The following is a 23,397-nucleotide window of genomic DNA, read 5'->3' as shown; positions in this document are numbered from 1 at the left end:
GTACATGATACATATAACTGTACTACTGTCCTTAAACTATACTACTCTACATAAAGTACATGATACATATCACTGTACTACTGTACTATAACAGTACTACTCTACATAAAGTACATGATACATATAAATACTACTGTACATAAAGTACATGATACATATAACTACTACTGTACTATAACTGCATATAACTGTACTGTACTACTGTACTGTACTACTGTACTATAACTGCATATAACTGTACTGTACTACTGTACTGTACTACTCTACTATAACTGTACTCCTGTACATAAAGTACATGATACATGTAACTACTACTGTACTATAACCGTACTACTGTACTATAACTGTACTACTGTACATAAAGTACATGACCCATATAACTACTACTGTACTATTAACTGTACTACTTGTACATAAAGTACATGATACATATAACTGTACTACTGTACACAAAGTACACGATACATATACTGTACAATGAAATGAGATCCACAGCCATACTCCCTTACACACATAACAAGAATTGCATTATGATAAAAGGCTTTATGGAGGGTGTGTATTCTATCTCAATTTAACTTACTACAATTACCTCTTTGGCCAACTCATGGTCATTGTTGACCACATCAGAATCTTGGAAATCTTCCATCAGGGTATTTAGACGCTCACTAATGGTGGTAACTTATATATTCTAACTCTGAAGAAAAAGAAAAAATATCATACAAAATATCCATACCTTAAGATTTTAACCCAAAATACATAGAACTTCATTGGTTTAGCACAGTTGCAGTGAAATAAGCATTTATGAAGATTTCACCATGTTGGGGCCTTAAACGACCATTGTTCACTGTATTTATAAAACACTGTCTATTTCATAATTGTTGTTACCATGCCAAGTACCAGTATATTCAATTGCTCTGCACAAAACCAATGGAATTAACTAATATGCACACTAAAACTATTAATTTAACCAATATGTATATTTATATGATTCAAATTAGCCAGTATGACACTAAAATGATTCAATTAACCAATATGTACAATAAAGTGATTCAATTAATTTGAAGTTAAATGAATGAATTAACCAGTATGTTCACTAAAATAGTTCAATTAACCAGTATGTATACTAATATGAATTACTGAAACAGTATGTATACTACTATGAATTACTGAAATAGTAGTATACTAATACGAATTACTGAAACAGTACATATAATAAAATGATTCAATTAACAACTATATATATATATATATATATATATATATATATATATATATATATATATATATATATATATATATATATATATATATATATATATATATATATATATATATGTATATATATATATAAAATAAACAAATCAAACATTCACTATTGCAGTTCTGGATAATAATGTCTATGCAAATTCTAGAAGTAATGTACTCATCAATTTCAAATATCAAGAACTGGATAATAAGAACACTGGATGACTCAGTGAACCTCAATGAATTGTCAGGGGTTGGGGGACCCAGTCAAAAGAAGGGATGATTTCAATTTCCTAACAATAAAAGAATACTCAATATATCTACTGCAAGATAAACATTTTATAAAACGATGGGATCATCTTAGGATTATGAATGTATCTTTAATTCTTTTGCATCCAATTCAAGGGAAGCGGTGATTTTACAGAATAATAAATTTCAGTTTACCGTATAGAGAGTAAACAAATGTAAATGGCAACAAGATACTTTTAGATATTTCATCTCAAAATTGCAGTTACACAATTATAAACATTTATGGTCCTAATAAAAGAATAATCCCATCAAGCAGGCAAGGTTAGATTTCTTCCTAGTTTCAGAAACTCTTTTTACAGTGGTAAATGATACCTCTATAGAACCAGGTTATAGAATAGACTATCCTCTCATCCAGCTAACTAATATATCCAGGTTATAGAACAGACTATCCTCTCATCCAACTAATATAACCAGGTTATAGAATAGACTATCCTCTCATCCAACTAATATAACCAGGTTATAGAATAGACTATCCTCTCATCCAACTAATATAACCAGGTTATAGAACAGACTATCCTCTCATCCAACTAATATAACCAGGTTATAGAACAGACTATCCTCTCATCCAACTAACTAATATAACCAGGTTATAGAATAGACTATCCTCTCATCCAGCTAACTAATACTTTTTGAAAAAGAGAAAAGCACAGAACATTGTGGAAATTTAACAATTCTCTTTGAAAGATTTAGAATAGATAGCACTTGTTAAGCACTCAGTTCAAGAATGCCAGAACAAATATGTGTCTCACACATTAAATTCTAACTTGAAACCAGCTACAGCTTCTGAGGTTAGATTCTCCATTAATGACCAATTATTTTAAAAATGCTTTTGTGAGAATTAAGTGGGAAAACTATTTCTTATACTATGTATGAGAAAAAGACAACAAGCACAACAGGAAGATTAGAATACAAATGAGATTACTATTTAAGAACAGGAAAACAATATAAATAAGCTATATAAATTAGAAAGGAAAAACAGCCAGTTAGTGGAAATTTTAGCAAACAAAATGAAAGGGGCCAGACTAAAATATAGGGCAAAATGGACTGAAGATCGGGAAAGGGTTTAAAAAGATTTCTGTAATTTGGAAAATAGAAACTATATAAGAAAGATGATGTCAATTTAGCTAAACAAGATGGAACATTAACACAAAATAAGCTAGAAATTTTACAAGATTAAATCATACTATGAAAAATTATATTCTAATCACAATGTAGACCCAGTTGATCTCTGATCTCAAAGCTTCACTGAATTTTATAGACATCCCTAGATTGGACAATACACAAGGTAAATCAATGAATAGCCCGATTACACTAAAAGAAGCAAAAGCAAGTCTTAAAAACCTGCCAAATATAAAAGTCCAGGATGAGATAGATTTAAAGCCTAGTTCTTTATTGTCTATTATAGACATACTGGTCAGTAAGAGCAATTAAGTTTGCCTGTCTTAATGGTGAGCTATCTTCAACCCAGAAAGAAGGTGTTATAATTTGTCCCCGTTAGGGAGATAAGGCAAAACTATTTTAAGAAACTGAAGACCCATTTCTTTTAATGTCTTTTACAAACTTGTATAAGCATGCATTGCAGATAGGCTTAAACCTATACTGACATCAATTATACGTACATGTAGCAATCAAACAGGCTTTATTTAAGGCAGATACGTATCAAAAATGTCCATACTCTCTTATGACTTTAGGTCTTTGAGAAAGCATATGATTCAGCTGCATGGCTTTCTACTGATAAAGTTCCATATTTTAGCAAGCATTTTCAAGGCTAGATACATCTCTTCTGTAAAAAATACCAAATCTGGTGTCACTGTAAATGGACAATGTTCACCATGGTTTGAAATCAAGAGAGGATGTAGACAAGGTGACCCACATCTCAATACATTTTTAGTTTATGTGAATTGAAATAACCCCATCTGATTTGGAAAAATCCAAAATCAAAGGAATCAAAATAAAAGAAACACAGAATTTCTAGTTTTACAATATGCAGATGACAATACATTCACCCATGGGTGGTTCAGAGAAGTCTCTTGAGTCAGCTCTAGACCTTATCTACCAATATACTATATAAGTATTGAAAAAACTAAATGTGCATGGAGAGTAAGTACAACTGGGAGTACTATAAGATTGAAATACAGCTTATTTTATTTATCTAGGTATTACATTCCCTACAGAGTATGAAAGCAAAATTAGAGTAGTTAAATCTTTACTTTTACAGTGGTCAAAAAGATCACTTACCCCACTTGGAAAAACTGTAGTTGTGAAACGCTTGGCCCAATCCAAGATTACTCACCTATTTCTAAGTTTATCAAACCCACAAAGAGTCAAGATTCAAGTGATAAATGTATTATTCCATATGGATGGTGGAAAAGATAAAGTCAAAAGGAACGTTTTATGTAAAGAGCATTTTGAAGGAGGTTTGAAAATGATAGATATAAATATGTTTGTACATTTGCTGAAACTCACTTAGGTGAGAAGACCTGTCACCTCGAAACCTAAATGGAAAGAGATTTTAACAACTTCCAAGTTAAATTTAGATATTTTTTTTCACTTCTGGCACTGATTTTATGACAAAGGTGAGAAATAATTCAGATGCATTCTGGATTGATGCATTTCCAGTGTTATGTATATTTAATTTGTATTATTTGTTCACTTTTTGTAATGATTATATGTTATATACATCTGTGTTTTGTACTTTACTTTGTCCAAAATCAAGGTCATGGTGTACCTGACCAGTAACATTTATTTTGTAAACAACATAATACATAGCTAATATTTTTCTATGAATGTGGATTAAATGTTCTGACCATTATCAATGGAGTTAAACATGTTTATTCTGGTCTGGGTCTAGGGTACCAGATTTTCACTTGGAAATTTAATAAATTGCTGACAACTTTCTGAATGATTTAGCGAGGAGGCTGATCTACATCCTGTTTCTATTATTGTATCTTAGCTTTTTATATAATGTTGTTTACTTTAAATATCATTTATTATTGCCTTAATATCTGAAGCAGAATCAGTGTTATTGTTGTTTTTTGTTTTTAGTTTGTTTTGATTTATTTCTTTAAATTATTATTCAATGGAGTTACAAAATGCTCATAAATATTCACATACTGGAATTTTAATTTGGAATTACAGTTAAAATTCAGACAAGGACATTTTGGTTTATATTATCGTCATATATCATAACACTGGTAACACATCACCACACTCCAGGCCATTGGCACATTAGTAAATTTGAAACAACAGGCACATCAACTCATTCAATATTGGAATTTATTTGGAAAACCACTGGAATTCAACTGAAACCTCATACGTTTGGACTTGTGATAAAACATTTAAGACAATTTTTAATTCACAATACTGTACGTTCTTTTTAAATTTTCATTATATATTCAAGGGAAATAAATTAATTGTTGAATTTTACAAAACTTGTTGGTTTGTGATTTTTTCTGTTACTTACTTTAAGACCATAGTCATAACAGCAGCATACAATACTTATTGAAAATAACTTGGGTGAAAAAGGGAATTCAGTAAATGAATTAGTCAATGAAAACAGTTCATGGATTAATACAGATGATTATTTTAATAAGTTTGAAATGCAAGTTAACATTCAAAAGTTTCAAGGCATGCTCAGAGACATCAAGTTTTTTTAACAAACTTCATATAAACATTATTTCAAATATATATGGCCCCTTTTTACATAAAGATATAGTTTTGCTCATTAATGAAAAAGAGGGCAGTAAAAGTATACATCAAAAACTAAATGTTAGTACTTCTAGAACAACAGCAGTATTGAAATGGAATCAAGGCTATGAATTTATATATTAGAGTCATTAGAATGAATACTTTTTCTTGTCTTGTAAATAAACTAAGTGTTCTAAGCTAAGATGGTTTCAAACTAAAGTAATGCATAGAATTTTACCAACCAATACATTTTTCAGCAAAACTGGAAAAGTCCCTACATGCATGTGCTCTTTATATAATGATCCCTTAGGAACTTTATTTCGTCTTTTTTTTTTTAACTGTTCCAATACTGAGTTTTATTAGTGGATAATGAGTAAGTGTAATCTGAACAATTTCAAAATTTCAAAAGTAATATTTATTGTTGGTATAATAGACCAAAACAAAAGAGACACAGTGATCAATCTCCTTTTGCTGCAACTGAAATCATATATCTATAAATATAGATTTAAAAATAAAACCCTAAAAATGGCCCCATTTAAAGAAAGGCAATGAAGTTCTATTACATATCAGAAAAATATTATGCATATATCAATTGTACATGGACAAAGTTTGAAGATAAATGGCAATTATACAAACATCTCTATCAGTGATCCTTACTATGTCAATGCAAATCACAACTACAATTTTAAATAATCTCAGAAATGTCCATACATAAAATTAAGCATGTGTGTAGTATGACCTTACTGTTGTTGTGAGAAAACACATGTAGTAGATGTATATACACCTCTATAAAGTAGAGTAATTTCAAATGCAATATGTTGTTAAAGTACTATAGGTCTCCTAATTTATGTGAATGTTGAATCTAGTGATAACAAGCATATATCCCACTTCTGACACCATGCAATGTTATGTATTTGTCTTGGTATGTTCACAAAGTGTGAATATATGTAGATGACAATAGAGTCAAACACAAAGTGTGAATACATGTAGATGACAATAAAGTCAAACACAAAGTGTGAATACATGAAGATGACAATAAAGTCAAACACAAAGTATGAATGTATATGTAGATGACAATAAAGTCAAACACATAATGTGAATATATATATGGATGCCAATAAAGTCAAACACAAAGTGTGAATGTATGTGGATGAAAATAAAGTCAAACACGAAAGTGTGAATATATGTAGATGTCAATAAAGTCAAACACAAAGTGTGAATATATGTAGATGACAATAAAGTCAAACACAAAGTGTGAATACATGTTGATGACAATAAAGTCAAACACAAAGTGTAAATGTATGGATGACAATAATGTCAGACACAAAGTGTGTGTGTTTATATATATATATATATATATATATATATATATATATATATATATATATATATATATATATATATATATATATATATATATATATATATATATATATATATGTGTGTGTGTGTGTGTGTGTGTGTGTGTGTGTGTGTGTGTGTGTGATTAGGATTTTAAGGTAGCTTTAACAATTTTTCAGTCATATCGCTATGATGTCTACAGTGTGGCAATTTATAGTGATGTCTAAGACTGGGGCATCATGCCGCAGACATGTAGCATGATGTCCCAACCAATTACATTATTCTGACACCAGGCCAACCAGTCCTAACACTAACCTCTTAATGCTGAGCGCCTAGCGAGGCAGCTGTACCATTTTTGTAAGACTTTGGTACAACTCAGCCAGGGATCGAACCCACTACCTCCAGAGTGGCATATGTGTGTACATATGTATGCATGTGAATATCTGTAAATATACTTATTTTCATTTGCACTTCCAATCTCTCTCTGTCTCTCTCTCCCTTAGAGACTGATGACACATTTGTCTTTCTCTTTTTTCTCTCAAAAGTAGCCAAAATCTTAAATTTTATATGAGTTTAGAATTAGAATATAATACTACGTACTAGTGTCAACCATTATTGCCTATAAAGCAATGTATACTTATAGTGAAGTGTGTGGTACTCAGTTCCCAAACCTACTGCTACTTATGTACATAGAATAATAATAATAATAATAATAATAATTGTAAGATACAAAATTATTGGACAATGGAATGGATGCACAAACTTAAATTTCCTAAATAAGGTTAAAATATCTTTCAAAAAACATAAAACCAATGTTATTCTTTTTTTAAATATATATATCCAGAGTTCTGTTTCTAGTTACAATTCTGCAGCTACAGTAATCTCACTTAATATTAAGGAAATTTATATGATTTTTATAAGGAAGTAATTTAGCAAGTCCAACGAAAACAGCATCAACGTACTTCTTAAACTTACCTGCGAAAAACTTGAGTCGTGTTGCTCTCTTTACCACTGCAGTTGTAATTCAGCCATGGACAATGTTACACGGATGCATTTTCCCATGGAATACCCTTTTTAATAAGGGAAATTCCAAACCGAAAGTAGATCACACTATGAATTTTCCAATGAATTACAAAACTATAGTGCCCTCAAGAATTAACTGCGTGCCTTCAATAAATAACATTAAAAATAGGTTCACTTCTTATCTGGACTAGTTCTGCTGTCAACGTTTTTTATTTGTATAACTTAAACGTTATAATACACTTACAGTAGGCCCATATCACAAGTTACGACATAGTCTGGTTCACGTGAGTTGCACTCTGTTGCAAAAATTATTTAGGGGAGTGGTTGTAATTCAGAATTTATATACATAGGGTACCAGACTATTTGGGCTTGGCCTAAACTTGGAGTTATACCTATCTTAAGAATGTTAAATACTACCTTGAAATTTCAACTTAGGTCGTTCCGTCTTATAGTAGTCAGTATTATAGTCATGTTAGGTAAGGTATGCCCCAGACGATTTATATTAATAATATTAATATTTATATTAATAATAATACTGTTAATAATAATACTTTATTTATAGAAGGTAACTCATTTAGTCAAAGAAAATGAGAGAGAGAGAGAGAGAGAGAGAGAGAGAGAGAGTCCTACAGCGTAAAACACATCACCCGATATTTTTTGTTCTGAGAGTGATGGGACATAGCACTAGAACAAAAACATGTGCTATGTCTTGCATTGTTGGATTAAGATATAGAGAACGAAAGAGACAAAGACACAGAATTTTAAGATAGACTACTTGGTATTCAAGTTTAGCAAACAGTCGAAGATTGGCCTTCTCGTGTTGTGATAATACGTCAGATCTGCCTAATATGGACAAACTAGAAATTATACATATAAATTTAATATCAAAGGAAGTTGCTGAAGCGGATTTAACATGGCTCTTAAACGATTACATAGTTCAAGATGAAAGTGCCAAAAGAGCGGAAATCTCGAGTTATTGTGCGGGAACCTGCCAAGTTCAGTGTAGTTATTGCACGGACCTGCTATGGCTTGGCACGTGCATATTGCTGTTCAAGAGAGCATCAGAAAACACGGACACTCTCAGCACGATCTCTGTAGACATTGATAAGCTATTTAAACGATTGGTAATGAGTCTGCCTTTGGATTTGTTTTTGTTTTAATCTCGATTTGAACTTGCATTCTGTGGTTGTAAAATAGAACCTCGCACCAATCGTTTTTAATATCTCCCTTACTCCAGGTTTAAGTTTCTTGGCGAGGTCCCTTAAAGACGGAACATGATGCTGGTTTTAATTGCGCTGCGTGTTTGCCTTTTCATGCCTATTTATGCACCAGGGGTCCCAAATGCAAGGGACAATGTACCACAACCCAGCCTCCCCAATCTGTGACACATACAGAACTAAAGTGACAAAGAAAAATTGTTGTACATAGTGAACTAGTAGTACTTAAAAACTTGAAATAATCTTATTGGCTTTGGTAGTTTTGCCACCTTAAGGTAAACTGTTGCAATAAATGCTTTGTCTTGTAACTCATGAAAAGAGTAACATATATGAATATCTAGTGAACTTGAAATAAACTGCACAATGGAATTTTTCATTTATGGATCTTGCTGTCATTTAACTCGTCTGTTCACTCATTAACTACCAGCATTTATGATAATAAATACCCGTGTTTTCTTAATTTCATTTCTTTTCATATCAGTAAATCATTAATTAAATGACAAATTGTGTATTTGCGTACATTTAGTCTCCTTTGTCATTAACTTAGATTCAAATAAAATTAAATCTTCTTGCCACAGGTGACAAGACTTTCTTGGCACAGGTGTGACTTAAACCTTGAAAATGTGTTACACTAGTGGCTGTCAGATACTTTACATTGTAACTTGGCCAATTACCACAAACCAGATACATCAGTTTAAAATGAACATTAATTGCCATCACGCATAATACTTTGTTCAATATATAATTTGGCCGAGTGGTCTAAAGCGCTCTCCGTTACGGATCACTGCCATCTCACCTCTGTCTGCGTAGGTTCGAGTCTCGGATTCGGCCAATGTGGGTATGTGAGAAAGCTTGCCAGTAGCTTCTCGAGGGTCGGTGGTTCTTTCCGTGGATTTCTCGGGTTCTTCCTCCACCATTAATACTGGCCGCCATGTATAGCCTATCGTGTGCTGAAAAATGGCGTTAAACCCTACAACAACAACAACAAAAAAATCAATATATAATTTGCTTTAGCTTGTCTTGAAGATATTTTAAAAATGGTTCATGATGTAAATAATATCCTATCACTAGCAATAAGTAAAGGAGCAACAGTATGGAATCATCCTGAATTCAACATTTTAGATCGGTATTTAATCAAGAAAGTTTAAATTGTAGTAAATCTGTTTATATGTGTGGTCAAACTTCAAATTAAAATTTGTTCAAAACAAACCATTTAAACAACTAGAACCAACATTATTCATTAAAAATTTTCCAAGACTAGCAAAAAATCTATCCTTCTGGTTTCTAAATCATTTATGTTTATTGGTTTACAAATATACAGATAAGTTCATTGTATTTATGTTAATGGTTAAATATACAGACAAGCTCAGTGAGCTTATGGTACTGTTAATGGTTAAATATACAGATAAGTTCAGTGAGTTTATGTTAATGGTTAAATATACAGATAAGCCCAGTGAATTTACTGGATTCAGCTAATGTGGTTATGTGAGAAAGCTTGCCAGTAGCTTCTTTTAGGTCAGTGGTTTTTCCTGGGTTCTTCCTCCACCATTAATACTGGCCGCCATGCATTGCCTATTGTGTGCTGAATAATGGCGTTAAACCCTACAACAACAACAACTTCTAAAAAACTGCTCAACCAAATTTGACCAGATTTGACAAAAAGCATCCTGACATAAAGTTCATTAAAGTTCAAAGTTCAAATGATGCAGATCCGACATTAGATATATCCACCATGACTATAAATAGAAAAACCTTTAAACCTCTTTCTGTCAAAATCTGCGCAGAAGAATTTGATCACATTTGACCAGAAGCATCTGGCGAAATGTTCTTTCAGATTTGTTTTAAGTGTACCAATCCACCATACAGAATGGCTGTCATTACTGAGAATAGAAAAATATGTAAATGACCTTTTAAAGCACTTGAGAGAATTTGACCAAATTAGATACAAAGCATAGATGACTTTCAGTTTTGGTACCATTAAATAATATGTACCATTTTTCATATAAAAAAATGTAAAAAGAAACCACCCACCCCAAAAACTCGACAGAATTTTTCTAAGTTTTATGGAAAGTATCCTGGAATGTAGGTCTTTCAAGTTTGTTCAGATGATGCTTATTTCCATCGATATTTATTTTCCATCCTTCCATGTTTAACTTGTTTCCTCTTGAACTAATTAAAGATCTCCAAACAAAGTAGCACATACCACAGTTCTGTCCCTCTGCTTTCTAAGTCAGTTTGTATTGGTCAAACATTAAACATACCAAAGCCTTTTTGAAATTCTTTCTCAAAAGTCTCTGGGCTATCTATTATTTACATCAGTTTTTGTATGCAAATATGTATTATCTAAATAATGCTGAGAAAGAAAGAGTATATTTATTGAAACTTTTAGACATTGTAAAATACCTCCTTAGGTTCATTCATGATAAAAAGTTTGATTTTTGGGGTACATATTTCAAAAATTATTTCTGTATTGAAAATGTTAGTAAATTTTAAATAAATGTCATGTATTTATTAAAACTTTCCCTACCAAAACTAGCATTGTATCTCAAAGATTATGCTTCTTTCTAAATCATTTCAACTGCTCCGGTGGCCTAGTGGTTAGAGCATCCGCCTCGGATGCGGGAGGTCGTGGGTTTGATCCCTGACTGAGTCATACCAGAGACTTACAAAAATGGTACTAACAGCTGCCTCGCTTGGCGTTCAGCATTAAGAGGTTAGTGTTAGGACTGGTCGGCCTGGTGTCAGGATAATGTGACTGGGTGGGACATTATGCTACATGTCTGCGGCATAATGCCCCAGTACTAGACATCACTATAAACTGGCACATTGCAGACATCGTAGTGATATGACTGAAAAATTGTTAAAGCTTCGTTAAAAATCAAAATCACATCACATCACATCTAAATCATTTCATTTATTCAGGGTTCCTGAAGTCATAGAAACCCTGGAGAAGTTTGTAAATCACAGAAAAGCATTTAAAGGGCCTTGAAAAGTGTTACAATTTTCACAAGTCATTTAAAGTTTTGAAAAAGTCATGGAATTTGTTTTTTATGCATTCTCCAGTCGCATTTTCGTTTGCCGATGTAAAAATTGTACCAACCTACCAAACTTCGATAATGGATTTGTTAGAGTAGGTTCCCTTAAAACTTCACAGTGAGACTACATCCTGGAATCTTACTGCCGTTCAAAATTATTTTACTCAAAAGAGCATTTAAAATAGAAAAACTTATCTGATGGGATGAAGTATGCCCAAAGCCAGCTGTAAAATATGTTTTTGTGTTAAATTTAGTTAAGTATTAGATACCATGTTTACCATATATGTTGGGACATTTGTTGCACTGTATGTTCTGGGACACATCAATTTTTTGGTGGTCTATAATTTGCTGTGGTTGGGTTCTCAGATATTGTTAAATCATTTTAGATCATAAAATTAATAAAATATTTGTAAATTAACAAATGAATTCCATGGGAAAATTTCTGATGTTAGATGTTTTTTAAATCAAAAGTTTTAATAATAAACTCAAAAATCTGAGTAATGATTAAAAAATATAAAATACCTACTTTTTAGCAGATTCAAATTTTTTATGAATTTAGTTAAGTAAAATAATTATTTGTCAAAGAGGTGCAAACAGTAAGTCTGCAACTTTGCTTTCAAAATAAAGTTTTTAAAATGGACATATTCCTGTCATGTTAAAAGCCTTTACAAAAACTGTTGAGATGGTCTTGTATATATTTGTGGCATTTCATCAACTGGTGCTCCTTGTAAAATCTGGCTCTTCTTTGCAGGATAATCTGAGCAGCCTATATAATATCTTTTGTGTACATGTACCACCATTTCCTTTCCCAGTTTTGTATAATGCATGAAGCAGAATACATTGTACTTTCTTATTTTGTAGTTCTAAGTTCTGCAAATATAAGTATTCATACTCTTGTATATAATACCAGAACTCTTTAAAATGGAAAAGTACTCTGTATTCTACATTTGTACATTTCACTTCAGGGTAGATCGGAAATTTAGACAGTTCAGATTTTGAGCCTTGGTAACATTTAAAAAAAAATAATTGAAGTTGATAAGTGTAGTAACTTAATCTTAGAGAAAATAGAGTATTCATTGTCTCGTTCTTAAAGATTATCTGTTTTTCTTGTGACCTTTTCTTCAGAAGCTAGATTTACTAAAGTCATTTTGTATTTTTTGAGTCAGAGAGCCAGTTTATTTTCTATAGGGCCAGTTAATTTCCATGTGAACTGGCCTTGTTGGCCAATGAATAATCAGAGTTATTTTGACCACAGCATGGCCACTCCAGTGGCATAGTGGTTAGAGCATCTACCTCGGATGTGGGAGGTCACAGGTTCGAACCCCAGCAGAGTCATTCCAAAGACTTATAAAAATGGTACTTACAGCTGCCTCACTAGGCATTCAGCATTAAGAGGTTAGTGTTAGGACTGGTCAGCCTGGTGTCAGGATACTGTGACTGAGTGAGACTTCATGCTACATATCAGTGGCATGATGCCCCAGTGCTAGACATTTTTAATTGTCACACTGCAGACATATGACTGAAAAATTGTTAAAGCTATGTTAAAAATCCAAACCACACACACACACACTGACTCCAGCATAAACAGATCATCAAAATATGACAATTTGAAACAGGAAAGAAGAGATTTTGTTCTGTTTTGTCATGAAAAAAAAACATGAACATAAAATGCCATTAAAGAATCGCCAAGCAAAAAGAAGACACTGACTACTAAGCTAGCAAGCCATGTGTAGCACAGCATATACAAATGTTTTAGTAGGTACTTTTGATTTTGTCGATTGCTAAAACATCAGCTTCTAAAATACATTTTTATATTTGAAATACTTTTAGGAATATTTGCTGATGAATGCAACTGATCCCTTTCTAACTTATGAAGTTCAGAAGACTGTGGTGTCAGCACTCATATTACCAGCATTTAAGGTAAGAAGAACTCTTGATCACATTTTAACGCCATCTTAACTAATATTTGTAAACATGACAATTGTTTAAATAATTTCAGACTGTTTTTCTTGTTAAGACTTACAACCACATTGTTAATTCCAGAATAAAAAGGTGAGTCACAGTGGCCCAATACTAGGCCCAAATGTTTTGTATTTTAAAAAAAAGATATTTGTCTTGTGTTTTCAAGAAATTCTAAGAAATTTCATTATCACAGTTTATTAATTTCTGTAATAAATATTCACTGTTTCAGTGTTATATGATTTGAATCAGTCATTCCAGAGTATACTTCAATACAGATTTTGTACATGATCCTTGTCCACTTAAATCGTCTTGTCCAGTGTTTAGGTCACAATTACTTTTGGTTGACTAGAAAATTGTTACAAACTGTGCTTTATTTTGACTCAGCAGTGAATGATTGAGTGTATATAATGCTGGAAAAATGAATATTTATTGCAAAAGTCAATAAATTTATGACCAAACACTTTTGATCAATGTCAGCCTATTCTTTCTGTACTGGGATTTGATCCCACAGTAACTATTGTCTTCAGGATCCACGATGGCACAGTGGTTAGCATGCTGGAGTCACAAGTGAAAGGGCTTAGGTTTGAATCCCACAATCAGACCAGTCTGGGTTAGCTACTGTGCATCCTTGGGCACAAAATAACCAGCTTTTGTTGCTGAACCATAAACAACGAAACCAAACCAAAATTACTCCTCTCCCTTCTTGATCTTTTTTGTTGTTGACATTTGAGTCTGCATTTTTTCCTTCCTGTACAAACAGCAATGGAAATAGATGTTTAGCTTTGAGAAAACTTTTATTTACTGAAGTTTTCATCTTGAGAGGTTTCATTGTCAGAAAGGAAGTTAATTATCCAGTAATATTTTCCAGTTTGAACGTTTCCAAATTAAAGTTTCATGGTACATGTAGTAGTTGATTCCACTTTAATATCATTTGTTTAAATATAAACTGCCTTGAAATATACTTTATTGAGCTTATGCACACAGTGACTTGTAGAAGTGAATTTTACCCAGATTTGATGCAGTAATTAATTGTTGTCCAGTAAGGAGGTTGAGAGTCGGCACGCTGATATTGATTGCAAGGTCAAAACTTTCAACTCCAGTTTTTAGCTGTACTGGGTGAAACAAGTGTGAAAGGAGTTTGATCAAACTCAGTCTGTGGATATATTGAAGAATACCTTGAAATAATGCAAGTTCAAAAAGATATTTTTCCTCCCAAAAATATTTATCCATTAAATAAATTTGGCATGCATGTGTATACATTCTGTGTTCTTCTGTTCATGATTTAAGGTTCAAGGTCAAAGCCCATTACAGAGAATTTTGTAATGCAATAGATATGTTGAATTATTCTTAACACATACATGTCACCAGTATGATATGTTGAAATTTCTCAAAAATATCGGAGATGATTTCAATACACAGCACTACAAAAAAGAGTAAATAGACTTGTGTAGATTCCCAGAAATTAATTTAGCCAGTAGACTGTAAGTTCATTTGAGGGGCTGTTGTATGTTGTTGTATCTGCAAGTCTGATACAAATACCGAGTTTTAAAATGGTTCATAGGTGCTAAGATTAATATATTTTATTGATTTCTTTACAGGAGAAAATTAAATGGCTTCTTACTGCCATTACTGCAGAAGTCAACACTGAAAATGTTTCAGTAACAAGGCTGGTCAGATTCTTAGAAATATACAAGCTTCTTTTGGCAAGAAAGTGTTCTCAAAATATAGAAATACTTTTGGAAGAATCAGAACATTTATTGCCCAACTTGTGCTCCACCATTCTTGTAAATTTAGTTGAAAAAAGCAAATGTCTTGCAGGACATCTTAATTGGTTGCTTTTTACATTTTTCTGTGTGTGGCACAAGATAATTAAAATAACACACAGAGCTGAAAATGATGGGAAATTCCAGTTCTGCAAGAAATGTTTTCTAGAGTTCCATGAAAATATGCTACATTATATATACTCAGATCTTGAAAATGGGCTAATAAATAAGAAAGTTTTAAATATTTTCAATACCTTTTTGTCATATGCAGCAACTTTGTCTTCAGCATCAGCATTGAATAAGTGTTTCACAGTGGTAGCACAGAGTATTGCAAAGTTAATTCAGAAATCTGGTATCGCTAGCATTCCTATTCGACAAAGCAGAATTGGATTTGGTGGTGATCTGATGACATTCAGCCATGATGAGGTACATGCAGAGTTGGACATGTCACACTTGAGAGGAATTTCTCAGCTACTAATTAAATCCTCGGCAGTCCTTTCAAAAGACTGGATTCACGGTATTACACTCGGTCAGTGTTTAGTAGTCAACTTATACCAGGAGCGAAAAATTTAAGCTTTGACTCAGAATTCAAGATTCAACATATTTTATCTCTGGTAATTTTGCTGATGGAATGAAAGTACAGTTTTGAAAATAATATGATACAGTGTACTGTGTGCTTATTTACACAGTTTCATCATGTGTATCCAGTACTTGTTTACACAATTTCATTGTGTGTACTCTCTGTATTTACACAGTTTCATCATGTGTACTCAGTACTTATTTACACATTTTCATTGTGTGTACTCAGTATGTATTGACACATTTTCATTGTGTGTACTCTGTATGTATTTGCACATTTTCATTGACGTCTTTACATTTTTAGTCTGTTTTGTAATTTATTTTACTGAATCGAAGTTAGATTTTTTTATACACAGTTCTGTGACTGTTTATACTGTGTAGTTGTTCTTTGACATCAAATATTAGAGCGCAGGATTAAAAAGTGTATACATATTTCATGCAGACAAATTTAAGCATTTACTCCAAAACAGTGTATTGCAACTGGCATTAGAACAGTCCGTATTTTATTGTAGGGCATTCATTCAAGATAAATGTCTTATAGGCACAATTGCCAGGTATTAAATGGTAGTAATTAACAACTTGAGAACAAACAGAGCCATGTACTTGACTGGACTCGGAATTAGTCTTGATCAATCTGGCCATTTTATGCATCCCATGATTAACGTACAAACAGAGCCATGTACTTGACTGGACTCGGAATTAGTCTTGATCACTGGGCCATTTTATGCATCCCAAGATTAACGTACAAACAAAGCCATGTACTTGACTGGACTCCGAATTAGTCTTGATCACTAGGCCATTTTATGCATCCTAAGATTAACATATTGCTGATTAAGAGTTGTATGATATTGCAAGTTTGTGTTTCGCCAAATTCATAAAATACCCCATTGAATTTTAAATAAAACAACTTCCCAGCCAGGGAGTAAAACATTCAGTTCATTAAGTTCTTATCTAGAATTGTGATATCAGTTATCAGAATCATTGACTTTGGCTATATAATAACAAGTAGCTGTAAACAATACTGTTGATATAAAGAGGAATAAGCCAATAAAAAGGATGTTAGTACTCTCCCTTGGTAATCAGGAAACTATTTAGTGATTTTAAAGAAAAAAAACAATTCCGTGAAATTTTCAAATAATCAGCTGGTTTTTTTTATTAATTATTATTTAATAGTGACTAACTTTAAAAAAATTCCATTTATATTCAAGGAACTTAGATGAATTTTCATTAAAATACAGTTTGTTTAAGGGAAATACACAAGACAATATCAGGTAACTTAACAGCTAAATTACATTCAAGTGTGAAGTTTGTTTAAAGTGATTTGAAGTTCAGTTTTTTAAAAATAATTTTTACCAGAATCTAAGACAATTAACTTCTCCCAATCAGAAAGGTCTTTCAAATATTGCATTTTATTGAACCTTTCAGAACCCAGCAATCCTGCCCATTACACAGCTGTTTTGCAAGTACTGGACAACTTGGACAAGTATATTTTGCAGAAACTTGAACTCGAGTTCAACAGTGTCCATTTTTGTTGGTTACCTCATCTCTATGGTGACCAGGATGACGTCTGGATCGAAGCTCTGCTGGCTCTTTTGGACATAGCTATGATGGTATCGAGGAGGTGAGTATCAATCCACAAGGCCACTTCTGTAGATAAAGATGAGAAAATATATACCCCACTCCCTCGATAACTCACGCCCTGATAACTCGTAAACCCGCTTATAACGCTTTAAACCAGAAAATACCAAAAAAATTTATCACTATTTGTTGAACTTGAAGAAAATTGCGATACAAATTGGTAATGGAAATTTTGATGTATTGTTCGTTTTATTGTCGAAAACAGTAGATAGGACCTGGAAGTTTTAATCAACACTTTGAAATATCAAACTTAAAAATAGGTCACCGCAATTAACGATATGTAAGGAAATCTCGAGCAATGAAAATGTCACTTACACCGAGTAGAGGCAGTAATTTAATAAATAAATTTATCAATCAAAATTGTGTTCTAGTTCTATCTCTTAGTTTAGTTCTTTTTAAGTGTAATCGTCATAAATGCAATGTGTCCTCTTGTAATTAAACGTAAAAATGTGTCAATCTACCTTACTAGTTATGTCCACAACCATTTCTCTGAAAACCTAATTAAGTACCAACCATGTTTTGATAACTGACTTCCGAAAGTATTTGTTGTATTGTTGCACTGAATAAAAAGATGGCCTCCTTTGTATTACCATGTTAATTATGTCTTTTGAATCAAATAAAGGAGGTGGAATAAAAGAAAAGTTAAACGGCACAAAAATCCTACAAACTTAAAATCTAGCGGTCCCGGTCGTATGTCAGGTGAGCTCACTTCATTCGATCAATCAAACACTTATAAATGTTATTGTGTATGTAACATAAACATAAACTACCTTAAATTAACCGACTCTTTCATAACTGTGATCAAAAATAACAAGGCGGCCAAGCAAAATGAATACTTCGTAAAATAAAGAACTTGATTTCACAGATACGGATCATTGTTGGCAAGCAAGTTTCAGAGAATTCTTGAACTGGTACTTAGAGATATCCTCAAGGATGATAAGAAGTTTCATTATTACTTCCAGTGAAATCACAACATAAATATTGTACTAATTGAACAGTACAAAAATTGAGTTTCGACGTAGATGAATGTCTCATGAAATAAATGTCATGTGTTTAAAAAAAAAAGGAATCTTGTTTGGTGGTGTATCAACAGTTAGTCTAGTTCCCTGCTCTGTGGACTCCCGATTTGGCAGGATAATATTAAACACTACTATGTGAACCAGACTCATCAAGAAAACAAAAAGCAGTGATTTTTTCGCATACACATGTTGGTTGTTGAAACCAGTTGGAATGATCTTTCATATGTTGGATGTTTTGAAAATAAATGTTATTTAAACAGAATAATGAACAACTTCATTAGAAAAAGCATGTTATTAAATATTATTATCGATGTGATTGTAAAATTAGGATTCAGTCAATAAACAGCCCAGCTCCCTAACGCCTCCCCCCCCCCACTGTTTTCTCAATGTTGAAGCGATTTTTTAAAAAATTTTTGGAGGTTCCTTGGTAACTTGCACCTCGCTTATAGTGTGGTCTATGTTTGTGGACCCCGTTCTGTGCAAGTTATCAAGGGAGAGGTGTATTTTGAATCAATATTGATCAAATAATCAAAGTTTTGTGAAGCCAGCTAAGTTGGAAAATGAAACATAGTAGTCATGTTTTTTTGTTGCTGGCAGTGCCAGCAGTTTATGGTTTCAGTTAAAGATTTCAATGGGGTGTGTTTGTATGTGTGTGTGTGTGTGTGTGTGTGTGTGTAGATGTAGATATATATATATATATATATATATATATATATATATATATATATATATATATATATATATACATACACACTTGGACCAGCAATTTATGGTTTTAAAGATTCCTTTGATGTATGTATCTGTTCATATATAAATCAATGATCCTATGCTCCTTGCATGAAACGTATAGCTAACACAATTTGTTCTGTAACATCCGTTTACCTTCACTTCAAAGGTTACAATAGAAAATTAATAGAAAATGTATGTTACGGTTTTGGTTTAACAAAAAATCCATTTGCTTTATTTCTTTATGACTGTTTTGAATTTTGTTCATACAGAAAGTGAATCATTATGAAGTTAAGAAAATTTATTCTTTGACTCATGAGCTTTCCACTTTGGACCGCTCCTGTGGCCTAGAGGTTAGAGCGTCTGCCTCAGAACCAGGAGGTCATGGGTTCGAACCCTGGCCAAGTCATTCCAAAGACTTACAAAAATGGTACTAACAGCTGCCTCGCTTGGCACTCATCATTAAGAGGTTAATGTTAGGACTGGTCGGCCTGGTGTCAGGATAATGTGGCAGGGTGGGACATCACTATAACCTGCCACACTGCAGACATCATAGCAATGTGACTGAAAAATTGTTAAAGCTACGTTAAAAATCCTAATCACACACACACACACACACTTTCCACTTTGACATTGTAGAGAAGGTTACAGACATAAAATCTGCAATAACATTTTGGGTAATGTTTTTCATTTGTTTATATTTCCTAAATCACCTGATGGATTATCTTCATACTTTGGGAGAATCAATGTGTAGCTAAGACAGTTCATTCTGCAGCATGCCTGCTTGCCACTTTGACCTTCAGTTTCAAGTACATTGTTCGTATTTGTTATGTTATGCCTGGGGTTAATGAGATCTTTGTCCAGTCTTTAATTAATTAATGATAATTAATAATTCTGGATTTGATTGTCATTGTAAAATGTTCGTGTTGTTTGCTGCTTTTTTAATAATCCAGTTATTAAATCCACATTCCAAGGCATCATCTTTTCATCATAGTGTAGCCAGTTACATCCTTTGTTTATCCAGTTAATCTCCTTATTTCATCAGTGAATTAAGCCTTCAGTTAAGAATGTGAATGTTTTATGCCTGATGTTTATCTTTATTGCTGTATAAATTATTTTGGGTTAAAATAAACATAATACTTTAAGAAGAATTTTAAAATGCCTGTACAGTAATTGTGGGTGTTTTTCCTTTTTAAATTGTATCAAATTTTGACTTTGAAAACTGGTCACAAAACCTGATATGAGAAACCAATTGTTTTGAGAGACCACTTTTTCCTGGTAGAAGAAGTGGTCTCTTAATAATTCTTCACAGCTTATTGAAGAATCAAATTTGCTAAGTCAGTACATACTGATTTTAGAATATGGGTTCCCTTGTCCTCCTCAGACCATTCAGCAACTAAGTACATATTCATTTTAGAATCTGGGTTCCCATGTCCTCAGACCATTCAGCGACTAAGTACATATTCATTTTAGAATCTGGGTTCCCTTGTCCTCTTCAGACCATTCAGTGACTAAGTACATATTCATTTTTTAGAATCTGGGTTCCCTCGTCCTCTTCGGACCATTCAGCAACTAAGCTACCTGATGCTTTATTTGGTGTCTTGATTATCACACACTAGGCTGAACTTAAGATGATGGCACTATGTATAAACAAGCAGGGCATTGAGATTAAATAATAATTAATCAGTTAATTCATTTCTGCTGTATTTTGTTACTTTGCAGACACAGTCCCAAGGACCCCAATGTAGAAGCTTGGATCTGCCCCCACTTTCTATTTCACTAGTTCATGAAGCCATGAATCATTCATGAGAAACTTTGTTCATCATAGTTCATGAATATGTTCATGCACTTGTTAATGAATGATGATGACCCTATTTGTGAACTTTTATGAACTGTTCATGAATAGTTTGTGAAGTGTTCAAGAATAGTTTGTGAAGTGTTCATGAACAGTTCATGAATTCATAATTTATTGAACTGATCATTTTCAGTTCATGCACATTCATGAATATTTCATGAACCTTTTGATGAACTTTAATGAATGGTTCATGAACCATTCAAGAACAGTTTATGCCAGTTCATGAATTATTCATGATCATTTTGTGGGGGTAATTAATAATTAATCAGTCAGTTATTTTCTGCTGTATTTTGTTACTTTGCAGACACAGTCCCAAGGACCCCAATGTAGAAGCTTGGATCTGCCCCCACTTTCTATTTCACCAGTTTCTTCAGGTCACCATATTTGATCATAGTGTACTGGTAGACCTTTTAGCTTCCCCAGAGACCTGTTTCCTTAGTTATTTATTGAAGTATCTCAAATACACTCTGAACACATGGGATAAATTTGTCTCAGTTTATAAAAGCTGCATCACACCTTCAAATATTCTGAGTGCCAGAAAGATGAGAAGCTCTGGAGAACAAGTGTTATTGGACAGTTCTGACTCATTACAAGGACATTTGCCTGCTATGGATGCCCACTCAGTAAGCTCTAAAGAGGTATTGGACAGTTATGATTCATTACAGGGACATTTGCCTGCTATGGATGCCCACTCAGTAGACTCTAAAGAGGTACTGGAGAGAATGGACATTGATAATGCTGAAGCCAAAGATGATGTTAGTATTAGAAAGGTACAAAAATCAAGAGATGTCACCAGACTTAAGAGTGCCATTGATACAGGCATCACATATCCAAGAGGAGAAATGAAGTCATTTGGTCTTTCCTTGATAGAAGGTTATGGTTATGATTTAGATCATGAAAGTGATGATAGCATGAATGATGATGCTAATAATTATATCAATGATGGCGATAAATTCATGAATGATACAAGTCCTCCAACTTATTCAAGATGTGGAAATGAGCAAATTGTCAATGATAATGATAGTAATGATGACAGCAAAGATATTTCTGATGATAAAGAGGTTTCGTTAGCAGGGTTGGTTGTACCAGCAGATGAATTAAGGATTAGGAAAAATGAAAGTTTAGGTTTGGATGGAGATTCAGTAAGAGTGCATAATACATCTCAGTCTATATTGTTGTTGGCAGCCAATGAATCTGGTGGCCACGTTGATCCTGTACTATCAGAAATTGATAGGACTATGAGCACCTTGATTCGATTGCGACTCAAACTGGAGAGATTGTGGCAGATGAACCTGTTTCCTTACAACCCAAAACCTCTCCTAAAACATCAGGTGTCCCTGGAGCTAAAATATGAAGAATGGCTATCAGAAAGATACACAAGCAATAATTTAGATCGTGAATAAATAATGCAGTGTATAGAAAAACAGGTTTTCTTCTTTTTAAGGTTCTCTTTCATAAATTTTGGTTGTTTTGTGATTAATTTATTATTTCTTCTGCTCCTACATTCTCCACCAACACAATACTAGTGCTACCATCATTTCCATCACTACCGCAACTTCTATTTTTCTACTGTGACTACTATAACCATCACCATATTTGTCATTGCTGGTACTACTAGTGCTACTATTACTGTTAATGCCTGAATCTCCCCTTCTATTAAAACAAAATACAAAATTACTAAGTATTAAACTATTACCAGTCATTTTTAAGCAAAGTATCTTCATGGATAAGATTGCTGTCTTATAATATTACTAAAGTAAATATTTCATGTACATTTTTTATGGATTTACTGAATTAGCAGATCAAATGTGAGCAGGAAGTGAGTTATATATTTGGCTTCCAAATACCATAGAATGGTGGTCATTTTTTTAAGAAGTTGATCTTACATTATAGGTTTAAGAATTTTGTTGAATAATTGAGTCATGTACTCTTGGAACATACATTTTGATATATTTTGAAACTATAACTGCTTTTATAAAATCTATTCTGTCATATATA

At 32.9% G+C, this 23,397-nt stretch overlaps 2 protein-coding genes across 2 annotated transcripts in view; one reads left to right on the top strand and one right to left on the bottom strand.

Moving 5' to 3' along the window:
* The window catches only part of LOC149800808 (uncharacterized), a 101,324-nt gene extending 93,446 nt beyond the window's left edge, over positions 1-7,878 (bottom strand). Inside the window, exons 1-2 of the mRNA XM_089954800.1 lie at positions 7,558-7,878; positions 590-694 (exon numbers count right to left, since the gene is read on the bottom strand). Coding sequence (XP_089810926.1) covers positions 590-646 — 57 coding nt within the window. The 5' untranslated portion in view covers positions 647-694; positions 7,558-7,878. The remainder of the gene's footprint in view (positions 1-589; positions 695-7,557) is intronic.
* Positions 7,879-8,400: 522 nt separating this feature from the next.
* On the top strand, positions 8,401-22,823 carry LOC149800807 (uncharacterized). The gene is made up of 5 exons (XM_089954799.1): positions 8,401-8,729; positions 13,688-13,777; positions 15,418-16,099; positions 17,587-17,782; positions 21,704-22,823. The coding sequence occupies exons 1-5, from the start codon at positions 8,454-8,456 to the stop codon at positions 22,800-22,802; spliced, it is 2,343 nt and encodes a 780-aa protein (XP_089810925.1). The 5' UTR covers positions 8,401-8,453; the 3' UTR covers positions 22,803-22,823.
* Positions 22,824-23,397: the final 574 nt, after the last annotated feature.

The sequence above is a fragment of the Sinohyriopsis cumingii genome, chromosome 4 (genome assembly GCF_028554795.1).
Source record: "Sinohyriopsis cumingii isolate HCF-2022 chromosome 4, ASM2855479v2, whole genome shotgun sequence".
NCBI classification, from domain to species: Eukaryota; Metazoa; Mollusca; class Bivalvia; order Unionida; family Unionidae; genus Sinohyriopsis; species Sinohyriopsis cumingii.
The sequence above is the reverse complement of the archived record's forward strand: the minus strand, read 5'-3'. Positions and strand labels throughout refer to the sequence as shown.

Bases quoted from the DNA above. Each gene is read 5' to 3' on its own strand.
- LOC149800807 (XM_089954799.1), top strand. From the start codon at position 8,454: ATGGACAAACTAGAAATTATACATATAAATTTAATATCAAAGGAAGTT. The intron at 16,100-17,586 runs GTATTACACTCG...TGAACCTTTCAG, and splicing joins TTCAAAAGACTGGATTCACG to AACCCAGCAATCCTGCCCAT. The intron at 17,783-21,703 runs GTGAGTATCAAT...GTTACTTTGCAG, and splicing joins GCTATGATGGTATCGAGGAG to ACACAGTCCCAAGGACCCCA.